The sequence below is a fragment of the Pristiophorus japonicus genome, chromosome 15 (assembly GCF_044704955.1).
Source record: "Pristiophorus japonicus isolate sPriJap1 chromosome 15, sPriJap1.hap1, whole genome shotgun sequence".
Classification (NCBI taxonomy): Eukaryota; Metazoa; Chordata; class Chondrichthyes; family Pristiophoridae; genus Pristiophorus; species Pristiophorus japonicus.
In genome coordinates, this window is record NC_091991.1 from 166,628,560 (window position 1) to 166,653,688 (window position 25,129).

General features: G+C 43.9%; 1 protein-coding gene and 1 long non-coding RNA gene across 2 annotated transcripts in view; one reads left to right on the plus strand and one right to left on the minus strand.

The window, feature by feature from the left end:
• The window catches only part of LOC139280518 (uncharacterized), a 40,025-nt gene extending 31,837 nt beyond the window's left edge, over positions 1-8,188 (plus strand). Inside the window, exon 3 of the long non-coding RNA XR_011596715.1 lies at positions 8,073-8,188. This is a non-coding gene — a long non-coding RNA (uncharacterized lncRNA). The remainder of the gene's footprint in view (positions 1-8,072) is intronic.
• The window catches only part of LOC139280516 (myosin-16-like), a 92,822-nt gene that overhangs the window by 62,907 nt on the left and 4,786 nt on the right, over positions 1-25,129 (minus strand). Inside the window, exons 3-10 of the mRNA XM_070899997.1 lie at positions 23,330-23,486; positions 18,917-18,944; positions 16,741-16,837; positions 15,799-15,891; positions 13,944-14,007; positions 13,699-13,797; positions 3,332-3,435; positions 71-209 (exon numbers count right to left, since the gene is read on the minus strand). Coding sequence (XP_070756098.1) covers positions 71-209; positions 3,332-3,435; positions 13,699-13,797; positions 13,944-14,007; positions 15,799-15,891; positions 16,741-16,837; positions 18,917-18,944; positions 23,330-23,486 — 781 coding nt within the window. The remainder of the gene's footprint in view (positions 1-70; positions 210-3,331; positions 3,436-13,698; positions 13,798-13,943; positions 14,008-15,798; positions 15,892-16,740; positions 16,838-18,916; positions 18,945-23,329; positions 23,487-25,129) is intronic.

Here is a 25,129-nt window from a genome sequence, read left to right on the forward strand (position 1 = left end):
TCTTCACTTGATACTTCCTCCAGTACACTGTGCGTGATTAGAAATCTGAAACTGAAACTGAGAAATATACCTTCAGGGGTGTCGACTTCTGCCTGCTCCTCTCTTGGCTTTTGCTTGAATTTCATGTTACCGAAATGCATAATGGATCCGGTCAGCTTGTAGATAGAAAGTTTCTCATCGGCAGTGAAGCCCAACACGTCAAAGGCAACCTGGTGATCAAGCATTTATTGGGGTTTTACTTGACTATTTTATTGGTGTGGAATGAAAATAAGCCTCAAAACAAATGGCAATTCTTATCTCAAAAATATGAGCATTAGACTGTTCTTCTGACTTATTAAGCTAATATCTAAGCTAAAATGAGTCATACTGTGCCAAGTTAAAATGGTCTCTAGCAATGGATCCTTAACTCTAACTCCTGACCCCGGCCCAGTTTGCTCTCTAGGCCTCACTAGAGTTGCAGCGCAGACTCCCTTGGGCTTTCTGCCACTGAGAGGAAGCCTGTCACACAGTGGCATAAATGCAGTACCCCGGCAGCGAGACATCCAGGACAGCATCGGAGAAGGGAGGAACATCCTTCAAGGGGAAAGGTGAGCCCCAAAGACTACAGTACCGATTTGACTGCAGGCCTCAGAAAGGGCCGAGGCCTTCGACAGGTCCGTATTCAGAGCTTATGTGGAGGCAGAGGAGCCCACTACTAGGCCCTCATCACTCCTCTCAGTGACTTAGATGGGCCTCTGCCACCACCCAGGAACTGCCTCTATCCAGTCCCTGCCATTGGCAAAGGCAGCGGCAGTAAGTGGGGAAATCAGACAGCTTCCCAGGCCACACCGGCCTGCTGGCATTTACCTGCAGCAGGCAATGCAGTGGTTTTCCAGGCTGGGGGAAAAGGGGAGGCAACTTGAGGTTGAGCACTTGAGGCCTCGCTGCCTGACTTCCCCCTCATTCTCCACCACTGCCCTGTCCAATTTAGGGGAGGGGTGTGTGGCGGAATATCGAACTACCCCAAATGTCGATCTTGACTAGTGTTCAAATTATATTCTTCCCTGGGAAGAACATAAGTGAACGTGGAATATTTAAAAGCTGTTTAGACCATCGCGGCACAAAATTAAAGGTAAGAGATTTGGAAGAGAGGACAGGAGTGACACCTTGGGCTAGACTTTGCATCGTGGTCTCAGAATGGGCGATATTTCCGGCATTAGTGATAATATTTTTTTTCGGGATCACCGGAATATCAGAGCGTTGTCAGGCTTTGGAAGCATTCCCAGGGTTGGTGGTTGCGGTAGAAACTATGTCAGCCTTCAAGATTAGGTTGGTTCGGCGGTTAAGATTGGTTAAAGGGATGAAGGGATGAAGAAGCAGCGGGTAAATGTCATTTGGTTTATTTGCTCGAGGGGAGGGGTAAGCACTGACATGGGTTGTGTGAGCCAAATGGCCTGGTCCGTGTTGTAAATTCTATGTTAGCTGTTAACTTCAATGTTAGTTGTGGCTCAGTGGGCAGCACAATCACCTCTGAGTCAGAAGGTTGTGGGTTCAAGTCCCACTCCAAGGACTGGAGCGCCATAAATCTAGGCTGACACTCCAGTGCAGTGCTGAGGGAGTGCTGCACTGTCGGTGGTGCCGTCTTTCGGATGAGGCCTTAAACCGAGGCTCCGTCTGCTCTCTCAGGTGAACACTATTTCGAAGAAGAGCAGGGGAGTTCTCCCCAGTGTCCTGCCCAATATTTATCCCTCAATCAACATGACAAAAACAGATTATCTGGTCATTCATCATCATAGGCAGTCCCTCGGAATCGAGGAAGACTTGCTTCCACTCTTAACATGAGTTCTTAGGTGGCTGTACAGTCCAATACAAGGACCACAGTCTCTGTCACAGGTGGGGCAGATAGTCGCTGAGGGAAAGGGTGGATGATTGTCATCATCACATTGCTGTTAACGTGTTACTGTGGGAGCTTGCTGTGCGCAAATTGGCTGCCACATATCCCACATTACAACAATGACTACTCTCCAAAAGTAATTCATTGGCTGTAAAGTGCTTTGAGACGTCCAGTGGTCATGAAAGGCGCTATATAAATGCAAGTCTTTCTTTCTTTTAAATAATCTGTCCAGCTTTTCTGCATCTTTCGGGTTTACATCAGGTTTTCGCTGTATCTTCCTTCCTTCAACAGAAAGCAGAGGTTCAGTTCTCTGAATGGAATGCATGGTTCCTGATATTCTTTTCATTGTAAGAGTCTTGGGATGCTTTACTATGTTAAAGCCGCTATGTAAATGCAAGTTGCAGTTGTTGTAGTAACACAGGCGGGGTATATTTTCCTCCACGCAGTAATGTTAGCGATAAACAGCAGCCCATTTAAAACTGTGGTAAAATAGTGCACATATAAAATTCTGATGGTGTTGGGCAGGTTAGATGCAGGAAGAATGTTCCCGATGTTGGGGAAGTCCAGAACCAGGGGTCACGGTCTAAGGATAAGAGGTAAGCCATTTAGGACCGAGATGAGGAGAAACTTCTTCACTCAGAGAGTTGTGAACCTGTGGAATTCTCTACCACAGAAACTGTTGAAGCCAGTTCGTTAGATATATTCAAAAGAGAGTTAGATCTGACCCTTATGGCAAAAGGATCAAGGGGTGTGGAGAGAAAGCAGGAATGGGGTACTAAAGTTGCAAAAATGATCAGCCATGATCATATTGAATGGTGGTGCAGGCTCAAAGGGCCGAATGGCCTACTCCTGCACCTATTTTCTATGTTTCTATGTTTCTATAAGAATATAACGCAGCATCAGCACTACTTTATTTTATCGGTGGTGTTGGTTGAGGAAAAAACTGTTGGCCAGGAGAATATCCTGCTTTTAATAGTGTCAGGAGTACTTTTAAAACCCACCTGAACTAGGTTGCCAAGGGTTATGGGGAGCGGGCAGGGAAGTGGAGTTGAGACCAAGATCAGATCAGCCTTGATCTTATTGAACAGCGGAGCAGGCTCGAGGGGCCGAATGGCCGACTCCTGCTCCTATTTCTTATGTTCTTATGTTCTATAAATAGTGCTCTGAGGATTTTCATCCCCTTCGAACTTCATTGAATTGTCTTTTGAAAATCCAAGTCAAATATATTTTCTGGGCAGCCCTTGCTCACAAGTGTAGTTACCCCATCAACAAATGTCATTGGATTCAGCTGGCATGGCGTGCCCTCTGTAATTTTTAGATGGACAACAATAGCCTCTTTATGAAATGAGTATTTTCTCCAATTAATAACAATTTAAGCTGAGGGACTGTTTTCCACAAAGAGAAATTGTTATTGCATGCAATTGTGGTGTGATATGAGTTTAATGTTAAAGTACATACATCAGTCAGCTCCAACTCCTCGCCATCATCCATGTTGTCCACTTTGATGACACCCTGACACACCCAGAAGTATTGGTTAGGATCAGACACCAACAACAGCGAATCTGATTAGGAAAACAAAAAAAAAACGATTGATACATCAATTTCTCATCTTTGTTATCATTTCCTCTCATTTTTACAGTGAATACTTACTGACTACAACAACAACAACTTTTATTTCTATAGCTCCTTTAACGTAGTAAAACATCCCAAGGCGCTTCTCGACAGTGTTATAAGACAAAACAGATAAATTTGACACCGAGCCACATAAGAAGAAATTATGGCAGATGACCAAAGGCTTGGTTAAAGAAGTAGGTTTTAAGGAGCATCTTAAAGGAGGAAAGAGAGGTAGAGAGGCGGAGAGGTTTAGGGAGGGTGTTCCAGAGCTTGGGACCCAGGCAGCTGAAGGCACGGCCACCGATGGTTGAGCAGTTATAATCAGGGATGCTCAAAGGAGCAGAATTTGAGGAGCGCAGACATCTCGGGGGGTTGTGGGGCTGGAGGAGATTACAGAGATAGGGAGGGGCGAGGTCATGGAGGGCTTTGTAAACAAGGATGAGAATTTTGAAATCAAGGCGTTGCTTAACCGGGAGCCAATGTAGGTCAGCGAGCACAGGGTGATGGGTGAGTGAGGCCTCTAACTGTTGATAAATAAAGCAAAGATGACTTGCATTTATATAGTGTCTTTCACAACTTCAGTATGTCCCAAAGCACTTTACAGCCAATGAAGTACTTTTGAAGTGTAGCCACTGTTGTAATATAGGAAAAGTAGCAGGCAATTTGCGCACAGCAAGCACCCATAAACAGCAATGTGATAATGACCAGATAATCTGTTTTAGTGATGTTGATTGAGGGGCTAGGACACCGGGAGATCTCTCCTGCTCTTCTTCGAATAGTATCATGGGATCTTTTACATCCTCTTGAGAGGGCAGACGGGATCTTGGTTTAATGTCACATCCAAGAGACGACACCTCCGACAGTGCATTCCCTCAGTACTGCACTGGAGCGTCAGCCTAGATTATGTGCACAAGTCTCTGGAGTGGGAACTGAATCTGCAACCTTCTGAGTCAGATATGAGCGAGCTACTCACCGAGCCACACCTGAAGTCGGATGGTGAATGCTGCAAACTTATTTGTGGTCACTGTCAATGGATTTGTACAACCATGCAACAGGAAGTGCATTCGTAGTAATGCAGCCCAATAATTATGCCAGTTAACCTTCAAACTAGTTATGTTCAACTTTTATAAATCACTGGTTCGGCCTCAGCTCGAGTATTGTGTCTAATTCTGGGCGCCACACTTTAGAAAGGACATCGAGGTCTTGGAGAGGGTGCAGAGGAGATTTGCTTGAATGGTGCCAGGGAGAAGGGGTTTCAATTATGTGGAGAGACTAGAGAAACTGAGCTTGTTCTCCTTCGAGCAGAGAAGGATAAAGGGAGATTTACTAGAAGTGTTCAAATCGCCGAGCGATTTTGATCGAGTAGATAAGAAGAAACTGTTTCCGTAGGCAGGAGGGTCGGTAAACAGAGGACACGGAAAAAGCCAAAAGCGGGGAGATGAGGAGAAATGTTTTTACGCAGTGAGTTGTGATGATCTGAAATGCATTGCTTGAAATGGTGGTGGAAGCAGATTCAATTGTGACTTTCAAAAGGGAATGAGATCTCTACTCAAAATAGAAACATTTTCAGGGCTATGGGGAGAAGAGCGGGGGAGTGGGAATAATTGGATAACTCATTCAGAGAGCCGGCGCAGGCACGATGGACTGAATGGCCTCCATCTTTTAAAAAAATTTGTTCATTGCCCATCCCTATTGGCCCTTGAGAAGGTGGTGGTGAGCCGCCTTCTTGAACCACTGCAGTCCGTGTGGTGAAGGAACTCCCACAGTGCTGTTAGGGAGGGAGTTCCAGGATTTTGACCTAGCGACGATGAAGGAATGGCAATACATTTTCAAGTCAGGATGGTGTGTGCTTGGAGGGGAACGTGGAGGTGGTGGTGTTCCCATGCGCCTGCTGCCCTTGTCCTTCTAGGTGGTCGAGGCCACGGGTTTGGGAGGTGCTGCCAAAGAAGCCTTGGCGAGTTGCTTAGTGCATCTTGTAGATGGTACACACTGCAGCCACGGTGCACCGGTGGTGGAGGGACTGAATGTTTAAGGTGGTGGATGGGGATCAAGTGGGCTGTTTTGTCCTGGATGGTGTCGAGATTCTTGAGTGTTGTGGGAGCTGCACTCATCCAGGCAAGTGGAGGGTATTCCATCACACTCCTGACTTACATAGAAACATAGAAAATAGGTGCAGGAGTAGGCCATTCGGCCCTTCTAGCCTGCACCGCCATTCAATGAGTTCATGGCTGAACATGCAACTTCAGTACACCATTCCTGCTTTCTCGCCATAGAAGACTTGTGCCTTGTAGATGGTGGAAAACCTTTGGGGAGTCAGGAAGTGAGACAATCGCCGCAGAATACCCAGCCTCTGACTCGCTCTTGTAGCCACAGTATTTATGTGGCTGGCCCAGTTAAGTTTCTGGTCAATGGTGACCCCCCAGGATGTTGATGGTGGGGGATTCGGCGATGGTAATGCTGTTGAATGTCATGGGCTGGTGGTTGGGCTCTCACTTTTTGGAGATGGCCATTGCCTGGCATCTGTGCTGTAGGATTCTGTGATCACATTCCCCCTGGGTTTCCAGCTGGCAAAACCCATTGTGAAGAGTTGTCAATAGCGACAGTGTTGGCTTAATGCACAACCGTTTGGTTTGTGGGGAACTTCCCTTGTACATTGGTCACCAGGCCTGATAGTTGTTAGTAGTGCTTCACAATATAGTATATTTCAATCTCAGTAACACAGGCAACTATATATTCCACGGTAAAATGTCAAAACTTTCTAATATGGCTTGGAACAAAATTGAACATTTTTGAGGCCAACTGCTAATTCGAGAAACTTGCAAATTCATCTTGTCTTAATCTGGCCATACGTTTATTGGTGTTGCATGAGGAATTCTAAGAATATATTTCCCTAACTACATTTTACCGATTGTTAATATTTCTGCCTATCCTGTAACATTATTTAGGACAGATGGGTTACATGAAGCAGAGGACTATCCCTCATTCTAGGTTATGTACAATATCTAAAATCAAATAAAATGTTTTAACCAAGACATTTACTGCACAGAAGAAGCCATTCGGTCCATCGTGTCCGTGCCGGCTGAAAAAAGAGCTATCTAGCCTAATCTGACTTTCCAGCTCATGTCCATAGCCATGTAGGTTACGGCACTTCAAGTGCATATCCAAGTACTTTTTAATTGAGGGTTTCTGCCTCTACCACACTTTCAGGCAGTGAGTTCCAGGCCCACATCACCCTCTGAGTGAAAAATATTCTCCTCAACTGCCCTCTAATCCTGCTATCAATTACTTGAAATCAATGACCACTACGCAAAGGGAAATAGATCCTTCCTATTCAGTCTATCTAGGCTCCTCATAATTTTATACACTGGCATGGGAATCTTTGGGTTATTGTTCCAGATATGATTCTGCACGGCAAAGGCATCCACTTGGGTATAGTTATCCCAACACACCAACACACAATATTGCACCAGTGCAGAAAAGCTTTTTACTTGTATTACATCATTCATTTTCAGTGTTTTTCTTGATAATAAAAAGAGTAATCTTTTGTAGCTTTAGTGCAGTGCTGAGGGAGTGCTGCATTGTCAGAGGTGCCATCTTTCGGATGAGACGTTAAACCAAGTCTGCTCTCTCAGGTTTACATAAAAGATCCCATGGCCATTATTTTGAAAAAGAGCAGAGGGAGTTATCCCTCATGTCCTGAGCCAATATTTATCCCTCAATCAACATAACAAAAACAGATTATCTGGTCATTATCACATCGCTGTTTGTGGGAGCTTGCTGTGCGCAAATTGGTTGCCGTGTTTCCCACATTACAACAGTGACTACACTCCAAAAGTACTTAATTAGCTGTAAAGCGCTTTGAGACATCCAGTGATCATGAAAGGCGCTATATAAATGCAAGTCTTTCTTTATAGCTCACCAATCATAATCATGAACAAGAGCTCTGCTGGCTGAAGCCAGTTCATGCAACATAGCTTTGTGGAAAGGACTGACATGAAACACCCATAATAATGGTTATTTCACATTCCTCAAGCAGTTAATGAGCTTCTTTGCTCGTATATAAATCATGAACATTTTGTGGAGTGCTTTTTAGTAATCGCTTAGTGTCAAATTCGAAAGATCCATTTCATTCCCAAAGTCACATGAGTACTGCTAGATTGCAACCAAAGAGTTGGCTTTTTTGGTGCGACTCTGGTAAAAAGTGTGGCTTATACGGGAGAGAGCACAGCGCCGTGGGGTTAGCTGCTGTGACCAGGTGGAAGGAGGCTCTGAAGAAGGTGCTCAACTTGAAAAAGGACACCAAGAAAGGGCAAGAATATTATTATAACGTACAGATACAGAGATGGAGTTAAACAATAGTTGTTATGGCTATGTACAAAAAAAGCGCTGTACTCAGAAAAACGAATGAATTGCTGAGCCAAATCACTCTGGCTTCATATAGAGATGAATATAGATATAGAATAAAGTTTAAGTGGTAACTGTTACAGATGCATCCAAAATAATTGCTGCACTGACACCGGAAAATTAATGAATTGCAGTGTTCCAAATCATCTTGGCTTAATCCACATTTCTCTTTTGTTTAAAGGCAAAACTTGCACATAATGGGTGGTTAAGGAGTGGACTCCATTTCCTCCCTCAGGACAACTTTGGAATTAATAGGGAGGCTTGCAAAGGCGTTGAGCCTGATGAGGTTGGGTCGTACTTATGCCATTGGTATGTGCTATATTAATCATGGAATCTAATATTGGCATCATATGTTAGATCACTTTATTCACACACTCAGATTGTGTATAATAAGTTATGTAATGATAATGCAATCCCTAAATAATTAAATGTGTGCTTATTACTCATATTGGCCCGTCTGCTCTTTTCATAGAGCAAAGGGAGTGAAATGCTCTGGGGCAAGCAGCCAGAGAGGGACAGTCAGCAGAACATGAATCATCAGACATTCGCACAAACACCACACGCACACACACACACACACACACACACCGTGTGACAGATATACAACCGAGTACTTGAGGAAGCACATGGTGAAATGCAGGACATTGAAGATACGGAACTAACAGAAATGGGGGGCGGGGGGGGCGGTGGGTGAATGAGGTGTGAACAGATGTCGGACACAGATCCAGCATCCGACCTGCCCCATCTAATTTGTGTCAGGATACAGACCTTAATGAACCTCATTTCCAACACATGAGCCACATGGAACAGTCACTTTGTTTTGTAAACTCCACACACACACAGCAGTCGCAGGTGCATTCAATATATTGAACCAGACAGTCAGGGCCATTTTTCAGTTAGAAACATAGAAATTTATAGCACGGAAGGTCCGGCCGACAAAGAGCCATCCGGCCTAATCCCACTTTCCAGCTCTTGGGCCGTAGCCCTGTAGGTTGCGGCACTTCAAGTGCACATCCAGTCACTTTTTAAATGCGGTGAGGGTTTCTGCCTCTACCACCCTTTCAGGTAGTGAGTTCCAGACTCCTACTACCCTCTGGGTGAAAAATTTCCCCTCAAATCCCCTCTAAACCTCCCCCCAAATACTTTAGATCTATGCCCCCTGTTTGTTGACCCCTCTGCTAAGGGAAATAGGTCCTTCCTATCCACCCTATCCAGGCCTCTCATAATTTTACACACCTCAATAAGGTCTCCCCTCAGCTTCCTCTGTTCCAATGAAAACAACCCCAGCCTATCCAATCTTTCCTCATAGCTAAATTTCTCCAGTCCTGGCAAGATCCTTGTAAATCTCCTCTGTACCCTCTCTCGTGCAATCACATCGTTCCTGTAATGTGGTGACCAGAACTGCACACAGTACTCTAGCTGTGGCCTAACCAGTGTTTTACACAGTTCAAGCATAACCTCCCTGCTCTTATGTTCTATGCCTCGGCTAAAAAAGGCAAGTGTTCCACATGCCTTCTTAACGACCTAGTTGTGAACACTAGCTTGGTGAACACTTACTGACACCAAGAGGGAGGCATTCAGAAAACTCCTGGCTGTTCTTTGTGCTATGGGCAGACAGATTGCTGTGGAAAAGCACAGAGCAACCTAGTTGACGTTCATGTCAGCTACATCAAGTGACCGCGGGTGTGCCTCCCAACGGAATAAACCACAGCGACTCCAGTAAAGGTGATTCATTGAACTGAAGTATTTACATCAGAGGAAGTCAAATTATAAATAATGGGCCTTTGTCCTAATGTCTTCTTCTCTGGCTCAGTATCAATTCTTGTTTGATTACGCCCCTATGAAATGCCTTGGTCTGATTTACTGCAGTAAAGGCATTTTGTAAAGGCAATCTTTTGTTGTCATTGTTCTATAACTCCCGCAGTTAGTTGAACAGCCATGCAGCATGGGTTTTTCCTCAGACTGGGGAACATTTAGGAATGGGATTAAAAAAAACAGACAATGCTGGAAATACTCAGCAGGTCAGGCAGCATCTGTGGGGAGAGAAACCGAGTTAACGTTTCAGGTCGATGACTCTTCGTCAGAACTGGAAAAAGTTCGAGCTATAACAGATTTTAAGCAAGTGCAGGGGAAGGCAAAGGGTGGGGAGGGGAGGAAAGAACAAAAGGAAAGGTCTGTGATAAATGGAAGGAGAGATTAAATGACAAAAGATAGGATTGTACAAAGCAAAAAGAGATGGTAATAGGACAAGTAAAGAAACAAAAGATGGGTCTAGAAGAGGTATAGATGGGAAGGGCAGAATCATCAACAGCTGCCTTCTGATAAATTAGAGGCAGAGGTCATGATCTGAAATTGTTGAACTCGATGGTGAGTCCACAAGGCTGTGAAGTACCTAATCGAAAGATGAGGTGCTGATCATCGCGATTACGTTGAGGAGACCAAACACAGATTGGGTGATCGCTTTGTGGAACACCTCCGTTCAGTTCGCAAGTGTGACCCTGAGCTTCTGGTCACCTGTCACTTTAATTCTCTGCTCCATTCCCACTCTGACCTCTCCGTCCTCGGCCTCCTACACTGTTCCAATGAAGTTCAACGTAAGCTCGAGAAACAGCACCTCATCTTTCGATTATGCACTTTACAGTCTTCTGGACTCAACATTGAGTTCAACAATTTCAGACCGTAATCTCTGCCCCATATTTGTTCAGAAGGCAGCTGCCATTCCCAGTAACACCTCTTCTAAACCCATCTTTTGTTTTTTTACTTGTCCCATTACCTTTTGCTTTGTACAATCATACCTTTAACATTTCCAGCAGTTTCTGTTTCTCTTTCAGATTTCCAGCATCCACAGTATTTTGATTGAGGAATGGAACACATGCCGCAAGTTCACAATTCAAATGTACCAACGAAGCCCAACGAACAAGTCCTCTATGTACCCAAGCATCAACTGTATTCAAACATCATAAAATGATTGCATTCCACATATATCTATCTTGCAGTATGTCACTCTATTATTGTGCAGAGAAGAAAGCATCCATTGTCCACATTGGCTGTGTGTACTGTATTTAGTTTTTAACCTCACGACTGATTGTTTCATTTATGACTATAAGCACAAAATATTGTACAGTACAAAAATGTTTATTGTAGCTGTCTCAGCAGCTTGAAAGCAAGAACATTTGATTCCGAACATCTGTAGTGGGGAAAATGCTAGTTTAACATCTGTAGTAGTGGGGAAAGTGCTTGAAGCTATCATTAAGGACGAAATAGCGGGACATCTAGATAGGAATAGTGCAATCAGGCAGACACAACATGGATTCATGAAGGGGAAATCATGTGTGACTAATTTACTGGAATTCTTTGAGGATATAACGAGCACGGTGGATAGAGGTGTACCGCTGGATGTGGTGTATTTAGATTTCCAAAAGGCATTCGATAAGATGCCACACAAAAAGTTACTGCAGAAGATAAAGGTACGCGGAGTCAGAGGAAATGTATTAGCATGGATCGAGAATTGGCTGGCTAACAGAAAGCAGAGAGTCGGGATAAATGGCTCCTTTTCAGGTTGGAAATTGGTGGTTCGTGGTGTGCCACAGGGATCAGTGCTGGGACCACAACTGTTTACAATATACATAGATGACCTGGAAGAGGGGACAGAGTGTAGTGTAACAAAATTTGCAGATGACACAAAGATTAGTGGGAAAGCGGGTTGTGTAGAGGACACAGAGAGGCTGTAAAGAGATTTAGATAGATTAAACGAATGGGCTAAGGTTTGGCAGATGGAATACAATGTCGGAAAATGTGAGGTCATTCACCTTGGGAATAAAAACAGTAAAAGGGAATATTATTTGAATGGGGAGAAATTACAACATGCTGCGGTGCAGAGGGACCTGGGGGTCCTTGTGCATGAATCCCAAAAAGTTAGTTTGCAGGTGCAGCAGGTAATCAGGAAGGCGAATGGAATGTTGGCCTTCATTGCGAGAGGGATGGAGTACAAAAGCAGGGAGGTCCTGTTGCAACTGTACAGGGTATTGGTGAGGCCGCACCTGGAGTACTGCGTGCAGTTTTGGTCATCTTACTTAAGGAAGAATATACTAGCCTTGGAGGGGGTACAGAGACGATTCACTAGGCTGATTCCGGAGATGAGGGGGTTACCTTATGATGATAGATTGAGTAGACTGGGTCTTTACTCGTTGGAGTTCAGAAGGATGAGGGATGATCTTATAGAAACATTTAAAATAATGAAAGGAATAGACAAGATAGAGGCAGAGAGGTTGTTTCCACTGGTCGGGGAGACTAGAACTAGGGGGCACAGCCTCAAAATACGGGGGAGCCAATTTAAAACTGAGTTGAGAAGGAATTTCTTCTCCCAGAGGGTTGTGAATCTGTGGAATTCTCTGCCCAAGGAAGCAGTTGAGGCTAGCTCATTGAATGTATTCAAATCACAGATAGATAGATTTTTTACCAATAAGGGAATTAAGGGTTATGGGGAACGGGCGGGTAAGTGGAGCTGAGTCCACGACCAGGTCAGCCATGATCTTTTTGAATGGCGGAGCAGGCTCGAGGGGCTAGATGGCCTATTCCTATTCCTAATTCTTATGTTCTTATGTTTTATGTTCTAACCCAGAGATTGCAGGTTTAAATCTCGTGAAAGCCAAAGACATAAATCAAACAGCCACCGATGTGACCTGTTGTGTCAGATGGGATACTGCTCTTTTGAACAGGGAAAGTTGACAGTCCCTCTCTTGCTAGGCTCCAGTAGTTGGATCACGATACAATATTGAAAGTGTTAACAGATTTACGCTGGTTTGCCTGCTAACTCACTTGGCTAGAAGAGACCAATAGAAGAGAGTGTCCATATAGGATAATAAGATTTGGAAGCTACATTGAATTTTTGCTTTAAAACTCATGGAGCGGTATTTTCGGTCATCTGCCACCCCTGTTAGCGCCCTGGAGGGGCAGTAATGGCGGTAAGTACTTCCGGCAGGCGGTCAGCTTCCTGCGCCCCGACGGGATATTCGGTGCCAGTTTCGAGGGGGCGCGGAGCATTACTGCCCGGGAGAGGTGAGCCGGTGTGCAACGGCCCCTGGTAGCGACACTGGTTCAATATTTGGATCATGCCCAACCCGTAGCGCCCCGTAGCGCCCCCTGGTGGGAATACCTGTTGAATCAGGTGGTCCAAGCTGGAGCGACCGCAGTGAGGTAAGTACTGTCGACCTTAGGTAAGTGTGATTGTTTCTGGGGTTTTTTTTGTTGCAATGTATGTTGTGCTGGCATGTGTTATTTATTGGGAATATTTCTGGTGTTTTTTTTCCCAGATTTTTTTCTTTCCCTGAGGCCTCCCTTAGGGTGCTCCGAGGCCGGCTGTTTAGCTCGGGGTTTTTGCTTGCTCAGCCGCCTAACACCATAAATGCAATAGCTCCATTGGCACTCCGCTCCACACTCAGGGCCCAGCTGGTGAATTTTGTGGCGGCAGACGCAAGCCATTTCCCAGCGCAAAATTTACCGCCCCTCCCGGATTAACGCCGCAACAGAGGAGTGACCGAATTTCCGCCCCGTGGAGCAGAAATATTTTTCCAGACCATTTTGGGGTTATTAATGGAGGGAGTGGAGGGAAGAATTGCCGATTGTGAATTGGAGGTGAGCTTGGGAAGTAGGTTATATGGCTCATGGTGGGCAGAAGGGGTGTCCAACCATGATGGTTCAGGCAGCACAACTGTACAGGGCAGGCTAGCTGGCCCAGTTGGGCTATCCCTACCCATCATTTCCGTATGTTCGTAAGTAAACTATGTTTATTGATATAACACACTTACCTAATATGGATGCGATCTTTCCGGACAGGAGCTGGTAGAAGATGTGGTAGCCTCTCTCAGCTGCCTGTTGTGAGATCACACGAGACTTCTCCAGCAAATCTAAATAAACAGATACGTTACGAATATGAAAGTTAAACATTTCAGTGTTCAAATTATTGGACATAAACCTTATCCGACTACAGTAGTTCTAAGTAACTCTCTAAAAATCAACTGTAGCATCAAATAAAAAAAAAATATATACTTACAGCTCTCAATATCAGCACCAGCCAGTTTGCCAGCTGGACCAAAGTGAATTCGGATGAATTTACCCTTGAGAGAATTGCAAAATAAAATTAGATTGCATTTAGTTACCTGCTAACATTAACGTTGAACTTCAGCCCTAAATAGGTAATGAGGTACGATTTGATATTATAGCTTTCGCTAAATGTTGCACCGCCATCCCATGAGGAGGGGACCCCATCAGCTGTTGAGGCTGTCAGTCGACATATCGCAGAAGGACATAACCCTCTGGCATTGGCCCAGGAGGTGGGAAAGGCTTCAGAAAGCCCTGCCTACTTCCACTGATTATACAAGTGCAAAGTGGAAGTAACTGTCTCTGTGAACAACACAGGAAAATTGGTGGCAACTCACTCCAACTCGAGGACAAGGATATCAGTCCCAGTGCTGCCTGTCATTGAAATCCATCCATCATACTTCTCGGCGAGTTCACCAGCGACAGCACCACAGGGAACAGCATCTTACAGTGGGGTGAATAACAAAAAATAAGAAATAGGAGCAGGAGTAGGCCATACGGCCCCTCGAGCCTGCTCCGCCATTCTATAAGATCATGGCTGATCTGATCATGAACTCAGCTCCACTTCCCTGCCCGCTCCCCATAACCCTTTAATCCCTTATTGCTCAAAAATCTGTCTATCTCCACCTTAAATATATTCAATGACTCAGCCTCCACAGCTCTCTAGGGCAGAGAATTCCACAGAGTTAAGACCCTCTGAGAGTAGAAATTCCTCCTTATCTCAGTTCTAAATGGACATTGTCCATTTAATTCCAATTAGATGGATTTCAATGACCGGCTTCATTGAGACTGAAATCCGTGACCCTCTAATTGGATCACATTCTTGGCTGTGATCATCATTGAGATGATCATGTTCCAGGTTTCACCATTCCATCCCACAGCCGGTTGAGAATGTTGGGTGGCAAGGAATCTCTTCGGCGAGATCGTCAGAATGTAAATTAAAAAGAAAATGCTAAGACTGTGTGACCAAGAAGCAGATCAGTTGTGTAACTCTGGTCTTGTCACTTAATTTGCAGGGAGCAAAATACCGCAGATGGTGGAAATCTGAAAAAGAAAAACGAAAAAAAAAACCAAAGCTGAAAATACTCAGCAAGTCAGGCATTATATGTGGAAAAAGAGAAGTCAGTCAGCAGAAGTCAGTTTCAGGTCGAAGACCCTTTGTCAGGACCCACTGAGTATTTCCAGCTTGTTCTGCAGTGTTTTTGTTCGATTGACACTGAAAATTGACCTGTGATCCATCCCATCATTTTTTGAAATGGCAAAAAAGGTGGAATCGTCAAATCGTACAGCAGAGAATGAGGCCATTCAACCCGTTGTGCCTGTGATAGTTCTTTGAAAGAGCTATCACATCAGTCCCACTCCCCTGCCCTTTCCCATAGCCCTGCATATTTTTCCTTTCAAGTATTTATCCAATTACCTGTTGAAAGTTATTATTGAATCAATTTCCACCACTACATCATAACAACTCAAAAAATCTCCTCGTTTCTCCTCTCGTTCTTTTGCCTATGAACTTAAATCTTTGTCATTGAGTTACCGACACTCCGGCCAGCGGAAACAATTTCTCCTTATTCACTCTATCAAAACTGCGCATCATTTTGAACGCCTCTATTAAATCTATGTAATAAAGTGCCCAGCCTGATTTCTTTCTGATGTTGGGGATGAAAAAGGGTCGGGAGCACTTAGCAAAAGCTATTCATAAGTTTGAGAGCAGCTCCTACTCAAAATATGGGGCAAGCAGTTTAATTATTTAAGAGCATGATCCCTTATTTAGTCCAACATGCACAAATGGAGGGGGAAAAAAGACTTACAAAGCGTGAGGAGTTGTTGTTCCTGGTGGTTTTGGCATTACCAAAAGCTTCCAGCACAGGGTTAGCCTGGATGATTTGATCCTCCAGGGAGCCCTTTATAAAGAAAAAGAGAAAGAGAAACTGAGACATAAGACATCAGTTCAACATCTTTTGCTGCACGAAGATTTTTTTTAATTTCCGAAAAGTCTCTTACACTTGTAATGTATTTGCTTAAGAATTCATGGCAACACATTGCTATTAAAAACTAGTTAGTTTATTAACAAAGGTTTTACAATCACACTACACATTACCAGTTCATCCACTAGGCTCACAACTGCGTACCTCATTGTGGATGCCCCAGAACCAACTGGCTGGGGTTTTATTGAGTCTTGTGAACATAACATGACTGGCTAAGCCACTCACAATGCAACAGCTCTACAAACCCGTGAGCATACATTACAACATTGAACTCATTCTAGGAGTAAAATCATAAAGAATATATTAAAACCCAACCCAGTCCAGACAGGTTAAAAATCATTCTTGGTGAATGATGACAAATAGATCCAAATTTGCTTTACAATTTTCCGATCTAAGTACCTGTCAATAGTAACGGTTATATTAATGTAACTGTTGTATAATGTTACACTTTGGCATGGTCGGCATTCATTATCCATCCTAGATGCCCTGAGATGGTGGTAGTAAGCCAGTGTTCTTTAAAAGTTTAGTATAACTTCCTTGCTTTTGTACTCTATGCCTCCATTAATAAAGCCCAGGATCCCGTATGTTTTATTTAACAGCCTTCTCAACTTGACCTGCCATCTTCAAAGATTTCTGCACTACACCCGCAGGTCTCTCTGTTCCTGCACCCGCTTTAAAATTGTCCCATTTAATTTATATTGCCTCTCCTCATTCTTTCTTTCAAAATGGATCACTTCACACTTCTCTGTCAAATTCCAATCTTACCTTTCCTTCGCCCCCAATTGGTTTTCCGCCACCCATATTGGCGAAATATTGAATAACCTTTTTGGTGTTTTCAGTTTTCCCGGCACCGGATTCTCCGCTGTGTGTGGAAAAGGCATATTTTTAGCTTGTCACTGATATCTTCAAATTGAGCTGAAACTAGTGCTCTCACTTTCAAGATTTGAAATGCCGAATTCCCTTGGAGCATAGAAGTGTACGATCAGTTTAATAATCGACAGGAGGAAACTCAATAATGCAACACAGAGAGTTTCCTCTATTAAGCACTTTATGTGCCTGATCTGTACACTTGATAATCACAGTAATCGATTTGTGTGGCTAAATTATCAGTGCTTTTGGTACACTCCTGTCCCATCTTTGGCAGAGGGTCTGGACGATATCAAGGACCCAGATAGATCAGGTCCCAGCAATTTGTTGCCATGGAGCCTGTGCCCACGCCGTGACCACCCTGTGTCCACCCTCTGCCCACCCCATGCCCACCCTGTGCCCACGCCGTGACCACCCTGTGTCCACCCTGTGCCCACGCCGTGCCCACCCCGTACCCACCCCTTACAAGGAAGTGACATCTGGGGGAATGAGCCCAGGGACGAATCTTGTACCTTCTCCCTCATCCCACAAACTCCAGTGGGATGAGCCGCAGCCCCATCCAGGCATTATGCCAGACGGAATGGCTCATGGACATTTGTTCCCACAATCTATAATATATTCATGTAGTAAGATTCTTCAGAGTTATGTTTGCCATTGTCTATTACCTATTGTCATATTTAGTAAGATTTTTGAGACATTTGATAATGGCTAGAGGTAATACTAAAGTGTAGCAATGTAGTGTAACAATACTACCTGCTTTAATAGGTAGTGCTGTAATACCTGTTAGTCAGTCCTCCCGCCACTGGTGGCATTGTGGCTCTAGCCTCCCAGGCCTGCCTGCCATTTTGGTCCATTACATACAAATATGGCTGCGCACAGTGACATCACTATTCCTGGCCAGAATGGAGAAGATTGGGCAATTCTCCTGTCAATCACGTCAGTCACCACTTTAAGAGACTGGGATTGATATTAATCACATAATTTGTATGTAACTATCCTCCGCTCACTGCAGTTTGTTGGAGAAATCGCCCTGCTTTTATCGGGAGTCGTTACTGTAGTTTTGGTCATGAGTTCTGCTTTCTCTTGCTCACAGAGACACTTTTTAAGTAGACTCTGTAAACTGTTTGCTGCAATGTGCTGTTTAAGTAGACTCTGTTTGCTGAGTAAATAGACTTTTGCTTATTGTAAAATAGACTGTTTGCAGTGAGTCCTGCTGTTAGTGCTGTTTCACTGACACAATGCGACTTATTGGCAGACACAATGGTATCAGTAGACACTCAGAACAAATATAGCAAAACAACATAGAGCCTGAAATTCCAATTAGCGTGCTAGCAGAAGCCTGGTGGAGGGGGCTTTAAGTGCGTGCACACACAAGAATGCAGAATACGTCAACATTTCTGGGTGGTAGGATCATCTACACCCACAGGCTGGTGACCTACACAGAGAGGCCCGTATCGTAGGAAGCAGGTAAGTGAGAATTATTTCCTCTTTGCCCAAAGGATAGACTTCCTGTGAGATCCATTGCCTTTTTCCTGAAGATTTTGATTCCATCACTAGGTCCATTACAGAATTTACGACTGCTCTCATCAAGCATGGTGTACTGGGTACAATTTTCCGCGAAAACCTGGAAAACCCATCAGACATGTCTTGCTGAGTAGGGGTGGGGTAGACCAAAAATCCACACTTTGCTCCCCACTGGACTTTCCAAGCCTCCTCTCCATAGGGACGAATGCCAATGGAACAAAGTTCCACCTCATTTTCCACTCCGTCTCTGACATTTGTGCCCGGGCCCAAGATGAAATTTAAGTCCTATAGCACTTTACCACAAGAACTACAGTGGGACAAGAGGCCCTCCAAGAAAAATGTTGCCTTTTCAGTGACTCCACTTGGCATTAACAAATGAAAAAACATTTCCTCAAATTAACCCTGATCACGCCCATGGAGATTCACTGGTATTTCGATACGTCTGTCATCGGCCACACCATTTCACAGACTGATTATTGGCTTTCATTTATTCTCAACAACTTATAGTGTGAAAAAAAACTGCAACAGATTCATTTAAATAGTTACTTACGTGATGAGCATGGACTGGTTTTCACGCTCTGTCAAGAGATTAGGTAAAAAGACATCCATTAGTAAAAAGCACCAGGTCAATCCTGGTAAGAGTTATTTTACAAAGGTGAAAGAACCTAAATTTTAAAACCTACGGTAGGTCCAGCAAAGTTCTCCGTGGTAAGTAATTAACTGTGAATAATATGTGCCCGCGGAGTTTTCTTCCCCTTTAAATGAAATTGCATTTTAAATTTGTAAATCTAACTAATATTTTTATCAGTACTGTAGTGTATTCGCTTCATGGGTTCTTTGCTTAAGAATTAATGGCTACACATTTGCTGTAAAGGACGAGCTGGTTTATTAGCAAAGGTTTAACAATCAAACTGAACCCTACCAGTTCATCCACCAGGCTCACAACTGCACGCCTCATCGTGGAGAACCTGGACTCAATTTTATTACATTTTGAGAATGTCACGTGACTGGGTAAGCCAATCACAGTTCAAAAGCTCCACAAATCTGGGAGCATGACCGATTAGGGAATAAGAGATTATGGGGAGCAGGAAGGGAAGTGGACCCGAGTCAATGATCAGATCAGCCATGATTGTATTGAATGGCAGAGCAGGCTCGAGGGGTCGTATGGGGAACAAAGAAATGGCAGACCAATTGAACAAATACTTCGGTTCTGTCTTCACGAAGGAAGACACAAATAACCTTCCGAAAGTACTAGGGGACCGAGGGTTTAGTGAGAAGGAGGAACTGAAGGATATCCTATTTAGGCGGGAAATTGTGTTAGGGAAATTGGTGGGATTGAAGGCCGATAAATCCCCGGGGCCTGATAGTCTGCATCCCAGAGTACTTAAGGAAGTGGCCCTAGAAATAGTGGATGCATTGGTGATCATTTTCCAACAGTCTATCAACTCGGGATCAGTTCCTATGGACTGGAGGGTAGCTAATGTAACACCACTTTTTAAAAAGGGAGGGAGAGAGAAAGCAGGTAATTATAGACCGGTTAGCCTGACATTAGTGGTGGAGAAAATGTTGGAATCAATTATTAAGGATGAAATAGCAGCGCATTTGGAAAGCAGTGACAGGATCGGTCCAAGTTATGGATTTATGAAGGGGAAATCATGCTTGACAAATCTTCTGGAATTTTTTGAGGATGTAACTAGTAGAGTAGACAAGGGAGAACCAGTGGATGTGGTGTATTTGGACTTTCAAAATGATTTTGACAAGATCCCACACAAGAGATTAGTGTGCAAAATCAAAGCACATGGTATTGGGGGTAATGTATTGATGTGGATAGAGAACTGGTTGACAGACAGGAAGCAGAGAGTCAGGATAAATGGGTCCTTTTCAGAATGGCAGACAGTGACTAGTGGAGTGCCGCAGGGCTCAGTGCTGGGACCCCAGCTCTTTACAATATACATCAATGATTTGGATGAAGGAATTGAGTGTAATATCCCTAAGTTTGCAGATGTCACTAAACTGGGTGGCGGTGTGAGCTGTGAGGAGGATGCTAAGAGGCTGCAGGGTGACTTGGGCAGGTTAGGTGAGTGGGCAAATGCATGGCAGATGCAGTATAATGTGGATAAATGTGAGGTTATCCACTTTGGGGGCAAAAACGCGAAGACAGAATATTATCTGAATAGTGGCAGATTAGGAAAAGGGGAGGTGCAATGAGACCTGGGTGTCATGGTTCATCAGTCATTGAAAGTTGGCATGCAGGTACAGCATGCGGTGAAGAAGGAAAATGGTATGTTGGCCTTCATAGCTAGGAGATTTGAGTATAGGAGCAGGGAGGTCTTACTGCAGTTGTACAGAGCCTTGGTGAGGCCTCATCTGGAATATTATGTTCAATTTTGGTCTCCTAATCTGAGGAAGGACGTTCTTGCTATTGAAGGAATGCAGCGAAGGTTCACCAGACTGATTCCCAGGATGGACGGACTGACATATGAGAGAGATACTGGATCAACTGGGCCTTTATACATTGGAGTTTAGAAGGATGAGAGGGGATCTCATAGAAACATGCAAGATTTTGACGGGATGGGACAGGTTAGATGTGGGTAGATTGTTCCCGATGTTGGGGAGGTCCAGAACCAGGGGACACAGTCTTAGGATAAGGGGTAGGCTATTTAGGACTGAGATGAGGAGAAACTTCTTCACTCAGAGAGTTGTTAACCTGTAGAATTCCCTGCCGCAGAGAGTTGTTGATGCCAGTTCATTGGATATATTCAAGAGGGATTTAGATATGGCCCTTACGGCTAAAGGGATCAAGGGGTATGGAGAGAAAGCAGGAAAGGGGTACTGAGGGAATGATCAGCCATGATCATATTGAATGGTGGTGCAGGCTCGAAATGCCGAATGGCCTACTCCTGCACCTATTTTCTATGTTTCTATGTTTCTATGTTACTCCTGTTCCTATTTCTTATGTTCTTATGTAGCATGCTCACAGGTGCATGCATTATAGGTACAACTAATTTTTTTTAAATGACTGTGTAAGGATCAATCTGTGTGTGATTGTGTACACATGTGTGTGCATGTGAATGCATTAGTGTGAATAGGTATGAGTGTGCATGATCTAAGCATTTCTGATCTCTCCTTTGTAGGCAGGAGAGTGGCATAATTTCTACAGTAAATGAACATCTGGTTACAGGCGTCCTTAAGAGATGAAAAGAAAGAGAGACATACAGAGGGAAGAGAACATAAGAACATAATAAATAGGAGCAGGATTAGACCATTAGGGCCCTCAAGCCTTCTCCATCGTTCAATACGATCACGGCTGATCTTCAACCTCAACTCCACTTTCTTGCACTATCCCTATATCCCTTGATTCCCTGAATATGCAAATATCTATCCATCTCTGCCTTGAATATTAAAGGTGCTATATAAATAAAAGTTGTTATTGTTGTTGAATATACTCAACGACTGAGCCTCCACAGCCCTCTGGGGTAGAGAATTCCAAAGATTCACCACCCTCTGAGTGAAGAACTTTTTCCTCTTCTCAGTCCTAAATGGCTGACCCCCTTATTTTGAGACTGTGCCCCCTGCTTCTAGACTCCTCAGCCAGAGGAAATATCCTCCCTGCATCTATCCGTCAAGCCCTGTGAGAATTTTGTATGTTTCAATGAGATCACCTCTCACTCTTCTAAACTCGAGCGAATATGGGCTTAGACTGCTCAATCTCTCCTCATAGGACAATCACCCATCCCAGGAATCAGTCTGGTGAATCTTCATTGCACTCCCTCTCTGCCAAGTATATCCTTCCTTAGGTAAAGAGACCAAAACTGTACACAATACTCCAAGTGTGATCTCACCAGGGCCCAATATAATTGCATTGGGACATCTTTATTCTTCTACTCAAAGAGAGAGAGAGAGAAAAACTGTGAGAGATATACAGAGAAAGTGGGAGACATATAGAAGAGAAGAGAAAGAAGACAAAAGAAAGGAGAGACTTATAAAGAAAAAGAGTAAGTATATGAGGCAGAGGTTTGTCGTGATGTCTGTAGCACAATTTGCCTTAATTTGCTAAATCTGTACTATCTTCAGTCAACACGGTGCACTACTCAGAATGCTCAGCTTCTGTTTTAAACAAAATCTATTTTTAAGAGGTCCTACTACGCAAGGAGAGAAAAGTGCTGACTACCGATAGTGACACTACTATTCCTGGCGAGAATAGAGATGATTGAGAAATTCCCCCACCAATCATGCCTGGAGACTACACCTCTGTAAGTGATTGGGATTGATTTCACTCACATAATTTCTATACAACTGTCTTCTACTCACTGCATTTCGCTGGATAAATCAACCTGCACTCAGAGAATTGTGAATCTGTGAAATTCTCTACTACAGAAAGTTGTTGAGGCCAGTTCGTTAGATATATTCAAAAGGGAGTTAGATGTGGCCCTTACAGCTAAAGGGATCAAGGGGTATGGAGAGAAAGCAGGAATGGGGTACTGAAGTTGCATGATCAGCCATGATCATATTGAATGGTGGTGCAGGCTCGAAGGGCCGAATGGCCTACTCCTGCACCTATTTTCTATGTTTCTTTGTTTCTATCAAGGCTGACGTTTCAGCCTTGAGTTCTGTTTCCTCTAATTCGTGGAGATTCTTTTTAAATAGATTCTGTCGACTGTTTGCTGGCGTGTGCTGTTTAAATAGACCCTGTTTGCTGACTAAATAGACTTTGTTTGTTGCGAGCCCTGCCATAGGATCTGCCCTGTCTCCAACTTATTGGCTGAATCAGTGGTGTAAGTAGACATCCTGTCACAAACTGCACCACCCTTTCAATGCAAGTGTGAAACTTTGCTTAATCCTAAAATGGACATGAGGAAATCTGGACATGGAAAGATTCATTGATTAATCAAGGGGCACGAATACTCAATGTGGAACCTTCAGATTGTTCCAAAACTTTTTGCCTGGTCTACCATTCTCTTACCTACGAGCATGTCATGGTAGGCGTTGTCTGAGATCGAGAAAAGATGAGGGGGCATCTCATTACGTTTCCTGCCCTTGTACATATTAGCCACTCTGGTACCATAGATGGGCAGCCACTTGTATGGGTTCACAGTTACACAGAACAACCCAGAATAGGTCTGCAAAGAATGAAACATAAGAACATAAGAGTTAGGTGCAGGAACAGGCCATTCAGCCCCTCGAGCCTGCTCCACCATTCAATAAGATCACGGCTGATCTTCTATCTCAACTCCACTTTCCTGCATGGTCCCCATATCTCTTGAATCCCATAATATTCAAAAATCAATGATCTCTGTCTTGAATATACTCAATGACTGAGCATCCACAGTCCTCTGGGGTAGAGAATTCCAGAGATGCACCACCCTCTGAGTGAAGAAGTTTCTCCTCATCTCAGTCCTAAATAGCCGACCCCTTATTCTGAGACTGTGACCCCTGGTTCTAGACTCCACAGCCAGAGGAAACATCCTCCCTGCATCTACCCATAACATAACCAGAATGGCATGAGAATATTTACAATTTTGATAAAATAATTATGGTGTTAATTTCACAAGTGCCTGAGCAACATGTCTGATGAAGATTCACCAGTAAACTGAAGTTACTTGCCCACTAGAAGGAAAGACTTGCATTTATATAGCATCTTTCATGACCTCAAGACTTCCCAAAGCACTTTACAGCCAATGAAATGCCTTTGAAGTGTAGTCATGGCTGTAATGCAGCCAATTCGCAAACAGCAAGGTCACACAAACAGCAATGAGATAATGACCAGATAATCTGTTGTTTTTTTCAAGTGATGTTGGTTGAGGGATAAATATTGGCTCGTACACTGGGGAGAACGCTGCTTGCTCTTCTTTGAAATAGTGCAATGAGATCTTTTAGGTCCATTGAGAGGGCAGACGGGGCCTTGGTTTAATGCCTCATCCGAAAGACGGCACCACTGACAGTGCAGCACTCCCTCAGCACTGCACTGGAGGCTCAGCCTGGAGTGGGGACTTTGAACCTGCTGACTCACGGGTGAGAGTATTACCGCTGACACATGGCTGACACCTGGTTTGTGGTTTCTTGTGTTCCTTGCGCCCCCAATCTGCCCTCTGTGGCTGTACGCTTACACTTAATCTGTTCTGTGGAACTGGGACATCCGCTCTGGAAAATGTACATCGGAGGGTGCTAAAGCCCCTGCTTCCAGCTCTGATATAGTCTTGGTATTATGTGCAGTAACCTTGCATGTTTTAATTCTAAAAAGCTACAATTTCTGCACGTTTCTTAAAATCTAACCAACAGCCACCATTTCTCATGATGACTCTAGTCCTTCCCGAATTAATGTTCCTCGTTTTAGTATCTCCTCCAACCTCAAATGAACTTTCAGAGCTCCTCCATCGTTCCAAGAAGCTTTATTTTCCTTTACATTCAAACACTATTATTCCCTCTAAAACTCTTAAAAATCTCAATGAAGTTCAAGTTATTCCAGGACTAGAATACTGGTAAAGTTCTTTTAGCTTTTCTCTTCCACTTTTGGATAAGACATAAGTAAACCTCTGACCTCTCTCCCTCCATCGCAACATGTCTTGATGCTATTATGGCTAGTGCCCCCCAGAATTTCTCTTCTTTCTTCGAAGCTCTAACTATACCTTCCGACATGTTAGCCCTCTGCTCTACAGCCTTACCGTGTTGGAATCAAGACTCTTTACACAGTCTTTGGCTGCAACTCATCCTTTCACAGTCCTTGAAAATTGTGAAACTCCTTACCTAACTTAATCTCCCTTGT